The sequence below is a fragment of the Ictalurus furcatus genome, chromosome 5, assembly GCF_023375685.1.
Source record: "Ictalurus furcatus strain D&B chromosome 5, Billie_1.0, whole genome shotgun sequence".
Lineage (NCBI taxonomy): Eukaryota > Metazoa > Chordata > Actinopteri > Siluriformes > Ictaluridae > Ictalurus > Ictalurus furcatus.
In genome coordinates, this window is record NC_071259.1 from 22385633 (window position 1) to 22400267 (window position 14635).

Sequence of the window (14635 nt, forward strand, 5' to 3'; positions counted from 1 at the left end):
TTCGTCAAATCAAGGGGGTTGATGGAATTTCTGAAGCACCTGATACAGTAGCTGCTCGAGTGTGTGTGTGAAAATGTGTAGTATGTATGTTTTTAAGAGACACATCTACTCAGGAATGCACTTATAACCATGTAGCAGAGAGTGACACACACCAGTCTTGTTTTTAGAAGTCTAAACCTTTTATTAAGACATTTTATATCTTATTTCCCCCTTTGATTTCCCAAACTGTCTATATATCTCACTTTCCTGCACTATTACTCTCAGTCACCTATCCAGTACATATCCTAGTTCTGTAAAACAATAAAATCACAAACTGTAGGTCCTCTCCGGATACAGAGATCCAAAAAAGGATTGATATTAGGTTGTACAATGGAGCAGGTTTGTGTCTCGGAGTTTCTTCTCCTTTATTTCAAAGATATTCATGATCAAAATTCATTCTTCACCCAGAGAAGCTTTGCTACAAACAATTAGTTGAATTCACACAATTGAACGTTTGCTAACGCTGGAACGGAGAACTGTGAGCAAATTCATTTTAAGCTTAAGAATCATTTGACATATTTTATACCTAATTCATCCCAGGAGACTTTAAGTCAAGACTTGAGTCACGTTATTATGCCTCAGTCAGCCTGGAAGATTTCTCCTTCTCAGAATGATGATGTGAGCACTTCAGTCTGTAAACTGATAAAAGCCAAACCAAATTGTCCATACATTAGTAAGCTCAAAGACTTTCTTTAAAGGAAATGCTCCTCAACATATTCGACAAATACTCCTGTGCACGAGCATGTCTTGGAGCTGGTTAATAAAGAAATTCTAGTGCATGCTGTGAATGGTAAACTTTACTTTAGAAATATTAGGAAACCGACCGTTGTTCATTAGTTTTAACTTGTTAATGCTTAAGAGAACTTTATATAGGCATCCCGTGTTGTGGCAGTACACTTAAGTCTTGTTAACTCTGACTACTAAAACAAATCAGTTCATAAATACAAATCAGAAACTTAAAGATTCAGGGTAAATTGTAAATACTCAATAAAGAATGTTCTCTGCTCAAATCTAAGCATTCACATTATTAGACAAATATCAGGACACGGATTACCTTCAGAATTTCAGGTAATCTTAATTAAAATATGTAATACGAGATTAAGCAAAGAGTGAGAACAATTTAAGGTTGTTTATTCACTTTTTTTAAAAATAAAAATTGGTCTCTTGAATGAATGTTTGCGAGCTTTTTAGGCTACGTGCATGCTTGTCTAGCAAAAGCACTATAGAAGCTGCAATGGTACCATTTTGATGACAGTCTCTTATATAACTGAATCTACATTTCAGTAATGAAACATATTTGCTTAATTTGCTTTGGTCTGATCCCCACCTCCGCCCTGTGTGCATGCTGAGTTTGCATGTTCGGGGTGCTTCGGGGGTTTCCTCTGGGTGCTGGTTTCCTCACCCAGTCCAAAGACATATGTGTAGGCTGATTGTCATTTCCAAATTGTCTGTAGTGTGTGAATGAGCGTGTGTGTGTGATTGTGCCATGCAATGGGTTGGCACCCTGTCCAGGGTGTCCTCTGCCTTGTACCCCGAGTCCCCTATGATAGGCTCCAGTCTCCTGGTGACCCTGTCTAGGATAAGCGGTACAGAACATGGATAGATTTATATAAATATAAGAAAAGACACTATGTGCTAATGTAGGATTAAACTATGTTCATCAAATGTCATTATAATTTCATTAAAAGCCTCTGATGATTATAAACTAAAAATTTTTTTCATTCGGGTGTGATGCGGTTCTCACTGTTATTACAGGTATCGTAAGAAGTCCTCCTTCAACAGCAAAGTCTTTACAGAAGGTCAGTGTTCAGTCAGTTTTATAGTCTACACGCGCATCTTATAGTTCATTTTAGAGAACTAGTACTAGTTGTAATTATGTCAGATATATGCGGACATACTGTTTATATTACACTGACAGTCAAGCATATCTTTTCTGTTGCTACAGGGTGGTACTTTTTTTTTTAAAGCTGTTTGACAGTGTTTGTGTTAATACACGCCTGCTGTACTGTAAGTCTGACTGTGGATTTTGTTCTCAGAGGAGCTGCATGCTGAAGTGTGTTATGCTGAGTGTCTCCTCCAGAGGGCAGCACTGACCTTCTTACAGGTTAGTCTCAGTTCTCGAAATGGTACTTAATGGAAAAATCCACGCCTGAATCAGCTGCATATTAATATGTATAATCTATATGGGTTCTTCAGTTGTACTATATGATCAAATCTGAGTTGACCTTTTCCAGTTTAAAACCGCTGATCTTGGTACCAGTAGGAATTCCTCTCTACTTAAAGAGAGCGATGCAGCAGTGCTTTAATCCTTTAGTCTGTCCATCTGAACACTGAAGCAGAAAGAAACCAGAATCACTAGGCACATCACAAGTATTTCAATACAAACATATTTCCACTGTGTATTTCAGGGTGGAGTTTTCCTATATTTTGATGAATGTACATTTTGCAGTTTAAGTTTTAAGTTAAAAATATATATATAATCAGGATAAGCAATCTTCATTAACTATTTTCAATCTGTGTACACAGGATGAAAATATGATCAGCTTTATTAAAGGAGGAATCAAAGTGAGGAACAGCTATCAAATATACAAGTAGGCAGTGATACTCTTGCTTCTCTTGTTAATGTAGTCCGTCAAGTGATTTTAACGATGGTTATTGTATACACTTGAACACCAAGGATCTTTTTTTACTGTGAGTCTGTGTGTCTTCTGTGCTTTCAGGGAACTTCATACAGTCCTGAAATCCTCTGATTATGTTCATGGTCAAAATCATGGCCACTTTGAGGGAGGAGTGAAACTTGGAGTGGGAGCGTTTAATCTGGTGAGTGTACTTGTTTGAAAGCAAATAACAAGTTGAATAAAGAAAGGAGTAGATATGCCTTTGAGATTTATTTATTTATTTATTTATTTATTTATTTATGGGCAGATGCTTTCCTTGTTGCCCACGAGGACCCTGAGGATGCTGGAGTTTGTGGGTTTCTCGGGTAATAAGGTGAACACACCATTCTGTGGGGACTTTATTTGGGTCAGAGATATGTGTATTGGGTGTGTATACCGTGTTCACTGTGTTAATGGTGGATGTGTGTTATAGGAGTTTGGACTGCAGCAGCTCCAGGAGGGCTCTGCTGAGCACACGTTTAGGTCTTTCCTGTGTAACATGCTGCTGCTTTGCTATCACACCTTCATGAGCTTCATACTGGGTGAGATAAACTCAGAAATCTCAGTGTTTTAGAAGCACACAGAACAAAGAATTCCAAAACAACAAGATAGCACTTGGATGCTTTAAGTGTGCTGTAATCCATATTCATATCCGTATCAAAGTTTTATGAACAGAAATTGTTTTTTTTTCTTTCTCTGGGTATAATTCAGGGACCGGAGAAGGAGATGTTGACGATGCAGAGAAACTGCTGCAGCCGTACCTTAAACAATATCCTAAGGTATGGTAAATCAATGCAAACATGTTGTATATTAAAACATGAAGATCAAAATATGCAACATGCAAATTCATACTTCATTCTGAGACAAATTATGTATAAATATTTATTCCAAAAGGTCAGTGCGCCCTTCCTCTTCTTCCCCTTCTCAAAAAAGGTTCTTTGTATGCTTAAGGGTCCAACCTTTTAAATGGGATTTATATGGGACCTTTTCTGAAAAGGAAACTGTTCACCCAGCAGCACAAAAATGAAAGAACCATCTCTCCTACTAGTCGTCATCCACAGGTCAGAATATGGCCGTATTATATGGACGGTATTGGAGTCAGTTGTTCACAATCAAAGCCAAATAGAAATATTAGATTGTAAGCAAAAATCTCTTTGGGAGAATGATGATCACATGGTTCATGACCTTTAAAATTTCGCGAAATTTGTGTTCGATTCTTTCCCCCAATCTAACACACCTGATGTGTCTTAGGCTTAGTAGGTTTAATGAACCGTGTTATATAGAGTGTTAAAGTAAAAAAAAATGTGGAGAAATCCAGAACATGTGGTTCCCCAGACTGCATATGAGAACATTGTATTGGAGCTTTTATGCTGATTCATCTGAGGGAAACAACACACCTCTAATCATTACTCAGACTCCTAAGTGAACACTAGGACAACGTTAAGAAAACGTTTTCTGAATACTATTTCTAGGACCTGCTGGTTTGGTCTGTTTCTACGTTATGTTTTAAAAAATTTTTTATAAATGTTCGGCTGTAGGAATGTCAACACAAAGGTTTCCATGACGTTTTTGTCCAGTTATGAACATTGTGTGAGCAGTGTTTTAAAAACATTGCTAAGCAAACCATTATAACAGAATGTTGCTTTTACATTTAAAAAAAAATAAATGATACAACAGCACTGTTATTCCGGCTGCAGTGCAAATCACAGGTTTATATTAATGCGCTTGCTCTAATCGCTTTTTCAAAAGTGTCATCATTAAAATGGTGACCGTTTCTGTAAGGAGATGCATATTTAGCATTTTTGGAGGGAGTATTCAGTGTCAGCAGTTTTTGTAACAGTTTTCCAACATAGAAAACTTTTCAACATGGAGCCGTTTTTGTTTAGATTTCAAGCTGCAATTGAAATCTAAAGTCTTATTAATTTAGAGAGAACATTGGCTTAGTGGTTAGCAAGCTTGTCTCACACCTCCAAGGTTGGGGGTATGAATCCTGCCTCTCTCCTGTGTGTGCGGAGTTTGCATGTTCTCCCCGTGCTTCGGGGGTTTCCTCTGGGTACTCCTGTTTCTTCCCTCAGTCCAAAGACATGCACTGTAGGCTGACTGGCATTTCCAAATTGTCCATAGGGTGTAAACGTGTGTGCGATTGTGCCCTGCGATGGGTTGGCACCCTGTCTAGAGTGTCCCCTGCCTTTTGCCCGGAGATTCCTGGGATAGGCTCCAGGCTCCACACGACCCTGTTTAGGATAAGCGGTATGGAAAATGGATGGATGGAACGTTAAGAAATAGAAACAAATGGAGGCTGGTGAGAGAATGACTGTTTATAGGTGCTAAAAATGTAGAAGACAATAGGAACTAACTTGTTTTGCAGACGTTTCCCAACATTAAACATAACTTTACATGGTTCAAATTTCGTACTTAAATAAAACATTGTTAAGTGCTGGTAAATTGCAGCGATACAAGAGGAACAAAACACTTTGGGACATGCATTACAGCTCAAGCTTCTTATATATACGTTATAGATATATCTTATCAAATACGTTACTGAACATTCCAGTAACATTCTCTGCTGGGGTGATATCAAAAATCACACACTGTCTGTAATTTCCAAAGCTGGCTTGCCATGTACATAGAGCTGTGCTAATCACATTTAAGTCCTAAATTTCATCAGCCTGTACATTTTCCCTCCTCTGTTCATAGGGATCTATCTTCTTGTTCTTCGCTGGTCGAATAGAAGAAATCAAAGGCAATATAGATGCTGTGAGTTCCTCTAATCCATAAGCTGTTTTTCTCAATTCACTCCATGTACTTTATTCATGTGGGCATACATGGTGCGACTGTGTGATTGTATGTGCTTGTGTGTGTGTTTCAGGCTATTAAATACTTTGAGGAGTGCTGTGAGGCCCAGCAGCACTGGAAGCAGTTCCATCACATGTGCTACTGGGAGCTGATGTGGTGTTTCACCTATAAGCAACACTGGAAGATGGCCTACTTTTACGCAGACCTGCTCAGCAAAGAGAATGCATGGTCTAAGGTGAAAGCTCGTGAGGAAGCACTTTCACACAGGGCTGATGAGAGATTTTTACTGTGGAATTATGTTTAATGTAAATAAAAATAGAAAGGTGATGGGAGTAGTGATGAAGTCTTGATGAAGCTCTGATCATGTGGAGTTTGGATTGCAGCAGTAATTTTGCTGCATTTTTTGTTACACGTTTTTTTTTTTTGCAGGCCATGTATGCATATATGAAAGCTGCGTACCTCAGCATGCTGAGTACAGAGGACCGTCAGCCATTTGGGGCAAGCGATGTTGCATTATTCAGGTAATGGAAAACTACAGAGTGTGTGTGGTTTGGGAGTCAACATGTGGGGAATGGCTTCATGTTTAGTCAATATGAAGTACAAAAGAGGGAGCATAATCATAACAGCCACCTGCTGTTGTGTTGTTACAAAGAACATCTCATTCTGATGACTGTAAGTTCACACTGGTTTGATCCAGAGTACGTTATTGTCCTTGTGTTTCTGCAGGCAAGTGCCTGGACTAAAGCAGAAAATAGCTGGAAAGTCTCTACCCACTGAGAAGTTTGCCATCCGCAAAGCTCGCCGCTATAATGTAGACAACCCTGTTCCTCTGCCTGCACCTCCACTGGTCAGTATCTCTGCACTGTATGCTGTGGGTTTATGGATTTATCTAGTCCACTATATTAACAGGTGACAAATTAAAGGAAGCATAAAACATTTAGTAAGATGTTGGTTGCCCACGTGGCACTAGAACAGCTGCATTGCACCCTGGGCATTACTTCTACAAGTCTCTGGAACTGGAAAGATAAACACCATTCTTCCAAAATCGATTCCTTCAGCTGGTGCTTTGATGATGAGCACCATCTAGCACATTAGTCCAACATCACCCATAGGTGTTCACTAGGATTGAGATCTGGTGACCTTTCCCTCTAAAGGGACAAGTGGACCCAATCCATGCCACAGAGCATGTCTATGTGTCTATGAGACTGTTAGGCAGTCCCTTGCTTATGGAAATGTGTACAGATTAAACATACTTGTACAGCAGGACCAACTGTGTTGTATGCTTCTGGGGGTTTTTTGTTATTATTTTTTTGCTCATGAGCAAGTGTTTTTCCTACAGGAGATGATGTATATCTGGAATGGCTACACGGTGATTGGGAAGCACAAAGACCTGACAGAGGGCATGTTAAAGACACTGAATGAAGCTCAGAAGAAACTTGAACAGAATCCAAGTACATGTCTCAGTTCAGCAAAATGCATGACCACATAACCACTCGACATTTGCTAGCAAAACACAATGCTCTTCCGTAGCAAGTCCAGTACAGACTGTAATGTGCATTACATTAGTGACCTTTACATTAACATTGACTATAACTTGGCTGCTTCTAGACAATAAATGAGAGGTTTGGCCATTCTAATGGCCCAATAATACCACAAGTTATGGCATAGACTATGTATAATGTTTGCAAGGAGAGTGCTGTTGATGATTGTATTCTGTGGGTTCTCCTTCAGGGACAGAGTTCTCCATAGATGACCAGTGTGTGCTGAGTCTGCTGAAAGGTCTGTGTCTCAAGCACCTAGGCCATACAGAAGAAGCTGAGCACTACTTCACTCTCGTCCTCTGCAAGTGAGTCGTTTCTTCCTAAAATATGCCTGTAGATGTACTAGCTACACTAAATTACCTCTAGTGTGTATGTGTGTGTGTGTGTGCATGCATCTGTGTGTAACCCTGCATACACTGCCGTCCTACCTAGTGTGTATCGTTTCCGTGTGCCTAGCGTTGTGATAAGCTCTGGATCCACTGCAGCTGTGAATAAGATAAAGCAGTTAATTCTTAAAATATTCACTACTTTAATTTAAGCTAGTCGAGTAGTTGTACCCAAATTTACAACCTTAGCATTAATTAAAGAACATCATCCTGTTAGTTTTCCTAGTCCAAGCGAAATCATCAAATCATATGGTTATCCCAGTCTAAACACACCATGTTGCAGGTTCAATGTTTTATACTGTCAATAATAATAATAATAATAATAATAATAATAATAATAACTGTTGATAGCTATCTGGAAGGTTTGAAACATTGTAAAGAGCTAAATTCACCCTGTTAAATAGAGCTTGTAGGCAAATAGCTTACGTTTGAAATCAAATGCCTTTGAGATGAGATGCCAAAGATAACTTTTTTGGTGATTATGAATGTGGAACTGAATCTCTTATGCTTCAGAAAGAGTGCTTGAGGGAGGAATGTGCTGGAATTCTCCTACTATAACTGGTTTCAAGCAAATGACAATGCGCATGTTTTTAGTTAGGAGAAATCTGAAGATGATCGCTAATGAGGACCTCCTGTGCTGTTACCACCAAACACTATTGCTCAGAACATTGTGTTCTCTCTGTCTTTTTTTCCCACCCAGTGAGACACAGATCAAGTTTGACCACTACCTTGTACCGAATGCTTTGTTGGAACACAGCTTGCTGTGTCTAGAGCAGGGCAGGAGAGAGGAAGCCATCAAACTGCTGGAGATGGCCAAGTAAGCCATGAATCCTCAGTAGATGCATCAGTATATAACATGCCCGGCACAGTGTTTGTTGATCCGTGTCTTCTTGTGTAGGACTTGTTCATATATAGACAGAGATATGTTATGAAATGTGAAATTTTTACTTTCATAAGCTTCCTAGTACATACTATTCCATATAATCGAGTGCAAAAGTTTGTGTACCCTATATTTGTTGGATAAAAAAGGAAAATCTGCCTAGATGTTAATAATAAAAATGTGTGTATATCCTACACCAAGACAACTGTCTAAAACATAATCAAAAACAGAAAAAAATAGTTTAAAAAGAACAAAAAACAAGAAGTCAGAGTTTTGAAAACACCCTCTCAGTATGATATAAGTTGTAACAGACTTATAACATATGTTAAGAAGAAAGTGTGGTAGGTGGGCTACAGGAGATCTAAAGTTTGCTCAGGAGGCTGTGGCTATAAAGGCGAAGTGGGGGAATATTTTTAGAGAATATTTATATCACATTCAGGAAACCTTTGAACTGATCTCATTTTCATCAGGACCATCTGTGAAACAAACTAAGGGTGTGCAAACCTTAGCACTCAAATGTACATGTTTAATTAATGATTAAACTATCCTTGTTTAGTTTAATTGTGCCATAACAATCTATAAGGGTCTGATTAATGTTATATGACATAGGTAGTAGGGTTTTAATGCAACGCCTGTATCCGAATCGGTTTTCTTCTCCAAACATCCGTATCTGTAATGGGCCATAACCTAAAGTGTTTTTTAAATGAACCATACCATTGTGCCCCCCATAAACACTGGAATACATTGGGGAAAAATACCCCCAGAGGTAGAAATAGAAGCACTGCTAGCACTGACGTTGAATTTTGCTTTGGCTTTGACAGTAGTTTAATCCTGCTTGCACAGATATTATTTTTATATATATATATATATATATATATATATATATATATAATTCCTATAATTATATATTAATAAATAATTATTTTTAATAATAAAAATAATTATATATATGTAATTTTTATTATTAAAATAGTTGTATATTATTATTTTATATATTATTTTTGTTATATATATAATATATATATATAATTATTTTAATAATAAAAATAGTAATTTTATTTATATATATATATATATATATATATATATATATATATATATATATATATATATATATCTCACAAAAGTGAGTACACCCCTCACATTTTTGTAAATATTTGATTATATCTTTTAATGTGACAACACTGAAGAAATGACACTTTGCTACAATGTAAAGTAGTGAGTGTACAGATTGTGTAACAGTGTAAATTTGCTGTCCCCTCAAAATAACTCAACACACAGCCATTAATGTCTAAACCGCTGGCAACAAAAGTGAGTACACCCCTAAGTGAAAATGTCCAAATTGGGCCCAAAGTGTCAATATTTTGTGTGGCCACCATTATTTTAGAGCACTGCCTTAACCCTTTTGGGCATGGAGTTCACCAGAGCTTCACAGGTTGCCACTGGAGTCCTCTTCCACTCCTCCATGACAACATCACGGAGCTGGTGGATGTTTGAGACCTTGTGCTCCTCCACCTTCCGTTTGAGGATGCCCCACAGATGCTCAATAGGCTTTAGGTCTGGAGACATGCTTGGCCAGTCCATCACCTTCACCCTCAGCTTCTTTAGCAAGGCAGTGGTCGTTATCATGCTGGAATACTGCCCTCCGGTCCAGTCTCTGCTTCAGTATGTCACAGTACATGTTGGCATTCATGGTTCCTTCAATGAACTGTAGCTCCCCAGTGCTGGCAGCACTAATGCAGCCCCAGACCATGACACTCCCACCACCATGCTTGACTGTAGGCAAGACACACTTGTCTTTGTACTCCTCACCTGGTTGCCGCCACACACGCTTGACACCATCTGAACCAAATAAGTTTATCTTGGTCTCATCAGACCACAGGACATGGTTCCAGTAATCCATGTCCTTAGTCTGCTTGTCTTCAGCAAACTGTTTGCGGGCTTTCTTGTGCATCATCTTTAGAAGAGGCTTTTAAGTGTGCGGCGTATGGTCTGAGCACTGACAGGCTGACCCCCAACTCTTCAACATCTGCAGCAATGCTGGCAGCACTCATACATCTATTTCCCAAAGACAACCTCTGGATATGACTCTGAGCATGTGCACTCAACTTCTTTGGTCGACCATGGCGAGGCCTGTTCTGAGTGGAACCTGTCCTGTTAAACTGCTGTATGGTCTTGGCCACTGTGCTGCAGCTCAGCGTCAGGGTCTTGACAATTTTCTTATAGCCTACGCCATCTTTATGTAGAGCAACAATTCTTTTTTTCAGATCCTCAGAGAGTTCTTTGCCATGAGGTGCCATGTTGAACTTCCAGTGACCAGTATGAGGGAGTGTGAGAGCAATGACACCAAATTTAACACACCTGCTCCCCATTCACACATGAGACCTTGTAACACTAACAAGTCACATGACACCGGGGAGGGAAAATGGCTAATTGGGCCCAATTTGGACATTTTCATTTAGGGGTGTACTCACTTTTGATGCCAGCGGTTTAGACATTAATGGCGGTGTGTTGGGTTATTTTGAGGGGACAGCAAATTTACACTGTTACACAACTGTACACTCACTACTTTACATTGTAGCAAAGTGTCATTTCTTCAGTGTTGTCACATGAAAAGATATAATCAAATATTTACAAAATTGTGAGGGGTGTACTCACTTTTGTGAGATACTGTGAGTATGTATATATATATATATATAATAAAAATTCATATTATATATATATATATATATATATATATATATATATATATATGTATATATATATATATATATATGTATATATATATATATATATATATATATATATATATATATATATATATAATGAATTTTTATTATACCTGCCAGTAACATTTTCTAAGGAATTTAGTCATTCTACAGTATGTCCCAAAAGTTTTTTTTTACTATTTTTTAATAGTAGCCTAATTTAGACCACCATGAGCCTGACCAGGTAGTTAGTAAGGATTAATGAATGAAATAAATGTGTCATGCAGCGCTGCACGTTCATGGTCTTTGTTTATTTTGCGAGGTTCATATCTGACCGTTCGCTCACACACCCATAAGAAAGAAAAAACCTCACGTTCGCGTGACTTTTTTTTGCTGTGTGTCGATCCTACATCAGGTTTTAGTCAGGTGCCCTGTGAAACCTTCTGGAAATCTTTCCAAAAGAAACCCCAGTGAATAGTGCACCTCTTATTCTTATATGTATTCATATACTTTTTAGAATAAATCATCTGTTCATTCTGAATAGTGTTTCCATTACATCCCTATTAGGTAGCCAATGTACATGGCATACTGTATATATACCCCTCACATTATCCTGACCTGAGCACTGTTCCTTTTCTCTCCAGGCAGAACTATAAAAACTACTCCATGGAGTCACGGACTCATTTCCGGATCCAGGCGGCGCTGCACAAAGCGCAAGCCACAGAGGAGAATGGGGAACCCTGCTCGCCCTCAAGCCCTTAACAACCACGGTAACGACAGAGTCCGAGAGGTCACAGGGTCAACATAAGCCATGCTCAGGCCTAAGGAGCTGGTGGAGGCTGCACAAGTGCAGAAATACAAACAGACAAGCAGGACTGAGCATCTAATGAGAGAAACCTCAGTCTCTCTCATTCACACATATTCATTAACAGTTATACACAAAACACATGTCTGTATATCAGAGACAATCATATAATACATGGAACCCCAGATGCATGCAGTGTGAAGATACAGTCCAGCTCTGAATGAGGTAAAACACTGAGCTGATACAGAAACACTTGTGCTCGAGGCTTCGAGTATTTTTTCTCACACACATAACCTAAGGATGTTTCTAACACGTTTGAGCAGCTTTTTTTGTTTTTCATTGGTTTTGCCCTCAGAGGTGCTGACTGTCTACACTGTGGCCAGCATGTGACCTCAAAAAACAGACCATGCTTGTTGGCCAATCATTATTTATTTTTGAAATAAGCATGTACACCTGTTAATTCATAAATTGATTCAATCAGCCAATCATGTGGCAGCTGTGTAGTGCATAAAGAGATCAAATCATGAAGATACAAGTCAAGAGCTTCAGTCTTAAATAAAATGCTTCTCTGCTGAGTGGTTATTTGAGTTACCGTAGACTTCCTGTCAGCTCAAACCAGTCTGGCTGTTCCCCTCTGACCTCTCTCAACAATAAGGCATTTCTGCCCACGAAACTGATTCTCACTGGATTTATTTATTTATTTATTTATTTTGCACCATTGTGTGTAAATTTAGTGTGTGAAAATCCCAGGAAATCAACAGATTCTAAAATACTCAAACCAGACCCTCTGTCACCAAAACCATGCCACAGTTAAAGTCACAGTAATCACATTTTTTCCCACTCTGGTGTTTCATATGAACATTTCATATGAACTGAAGCTCTTCACCTCTATCTGCATGATTTTATGCATTGCACTGCTGCCACATGATTGGCTGATTTGGATAATTGCATGAATGTGTAGGTGTACAGGGGTTCCTAATAATGTGGTTTGTGAGTATACATGGCTAATCTGTTTTCTTTTGTTTTTCTATGTGTGCATTACACAGTCGTAATTGGACAGAGAAAATGGCCGTATGGATTGAAATAGACAGAGCTCAAAAACTGTTATATTAATTATATATTACTTATATAAAAACCTCACAAATAAATGTTTCTCGGTAAAATGACTCGATTTGTTAGCACCCAAAATCTCAAATCATTTTTATTTCCAGCCAACCAACAAGAAACACCTAATATTAGAAATTATAACCTGCATTGTTTACAATGGGAATGTGAAATGATGTAGTGTTTATCAATGCCCCACAGCAACTTTGTAAATGAAATATTTTAACTACTTGATTACACAAGCTACTTGATTTAAATTGTATCAATGCTATGTTACTACTAGAAACTGTAATTAAACTACTAAGCTTTATTATTTTTTAGCAGAACTGATTCATGTAAACCTGGAATTTTCCCATTATCAGATTACTAAAAAATCTGATTTTTTGTGGTTCTCTAATTATGTTGTACATTGATATCATGGTTTGCTTGTTGGACTGGTGTACTTTAGCATTTTCTTTAGCCCATTTTGATTAAAAGGAACATGTGCATAACATTGTTTTTATTGCATAATAGAAAGTATAATAGCAGCCTCATGTCTGTTTTCTCATTTTTGTATAGGCTGCACCTCCATTACATGTTTCTAACTATGTAAATGCAATATTGGGAGTTTGTGGATTTCTTTAGAGTTATTTCTTTCTAGTGTTAGTTGTCTGGGATACTGGCTTTGTGAAATTGTCCCAGTTTAAGTGGACAGCTGAATGTGTCTTTTAGAAAGGCAGTCTCCTTCGAGGTGCAAACAGATACCAAAAGTCTTTCATATTGGAGGACGGCAGACAGGGCTTTCTGCTCTAATCATAGCAAGGGATGCATTGAAAACCACTATAGCCTTATACTAAAAACAAAGAGATTAAAAAAAAGACTTGAAATAGGATTTTTGTTAGGTTAACGAATACTACTATACTGTATGTCCAAGAACCTTGATCTTGTGCGGCCTGTATTAATGTCTTGTAATTAGAAAAATTATAATATTAATATGAAATCTCAGAGAAAGGTCTATTTTAAAGTTTGTGTTTACATTCGTTGTATTAAATTATGCTTTCTCAGCTTTATCTCCAAGAGCAATGTCAGTGTTTTTTTCTGGTTATTCATACACTGTCAAAGCCAGGCCAAACAAAAGTCTTACTGTTGTAGTAGATCTACAATGTTTCTGTTAATATTTAGACTATTTAAATTCATTTGACTCTCAGTTGTTGTATTTAGTATCAGTGTGGAGATTAAGATGAAATACTACATTTTTTTTATAAGAAGGTCTTTAATGGATTTACAGTAAAACTTCTGAAATTCATATTTCGTCAAAGGTGGTAGAAAATGAAATTTGATTAAAAGGTGATCACATTTACAATGTCTCAGTTTTCATGAGTTCTCTTTTTCCTTTGGGTACACTGATTTTGTGTACAGATAATGGGTTTATAGACAATGGGCTGTTGAGTCAACAAATTATGTTGTGTATGGCTCATGTATAGGTCAACATTCCTATAAAAAATTTATGTTTTTTATAATTTAAGATTAAATGATGCCATTCTCTTCCATCAATTTTTTTTCTTGAGTCAACAGAGGATGTGATTTATTACTAGCATCTATTTATTTAGTGCAGTGCCTTGCACTTAGCTCTTAGCTGCACTTGCATCCATCCTAACCTCCTTTATGTGACAATTTCCTTATATTTACATCTAGATGTGTTAAACAACTTAGAACATGGCACCTTTTGTTTGAACCCAC

The 14635-nt window shown here is 37.8% G+C and overlaps 1 protein-coding gene across 2 annotated transcripts in view; it reads left to right on the top strand.

The window, feature by feature from the left end:
* Positions 1 to 13443, top strand: part of ttc39a (tetratricopeptide repeat domain 39A) — a 35469-nt gene extending 22026 nt beyond the window's left edge. For both annotated transcript variants that reach the window (XM_053625294.1, XM_053625295.1), the window contains 15 exons: positions 1795 to 1838; positions 2076 to 2143; positions 2566 to 2630; positions 2760 to 2859; positions 2965 to 3030; positions 3130 to 3238; positions 3408 to 3475; positions 5394 to 5453; positions 5566 to 5727; positions 5922 to 6013; positions 6219 to 6339; positions 6832 to 6943; positions 7224 to 7338; positions 8120 to 8236; positions 11652 to 13443. In XM_053625294.1, coding sequence (XP_053481269.1) covers positions 1795 to 1838; positions 2076 to 2143; positions 2566 to 2630; positions 2760 to 2859; positions 2965 to 3030; positions 3130 to 3238; positions 3408 to 3475; positions 5394 to 5453; positions 5566 to 5727; positions 5922 to 6013; positions 6219 to 6339; positions 6832 to 6943; positions 7224 to 7338; positions 8120 to 8236; positions 11652 to 11769 — 1417 coding nt within the window. In that variant the 3' untranslated portion in view covers positions 11770 to 13443. The remainder of the gene's footprint in view (positions 1 to 1794; positions 1839 to 2075; positions 2144 to 2565; positions 2631 to 2759; positions 2860 to 2964; positions 3031 to 3129; positions 3239 to 3407; positions 3476 to 5393; positions 5454 to 5565; positions 5728 to 5921; positions 6014 to 6218; positions 6340 to 6831; positions 6944 to 7223; positions 7339 to 8119; positions 8237 to 11651) is intronic.
* Positions 13444 to 14635: the final 1192 nt, after the last annotated feature.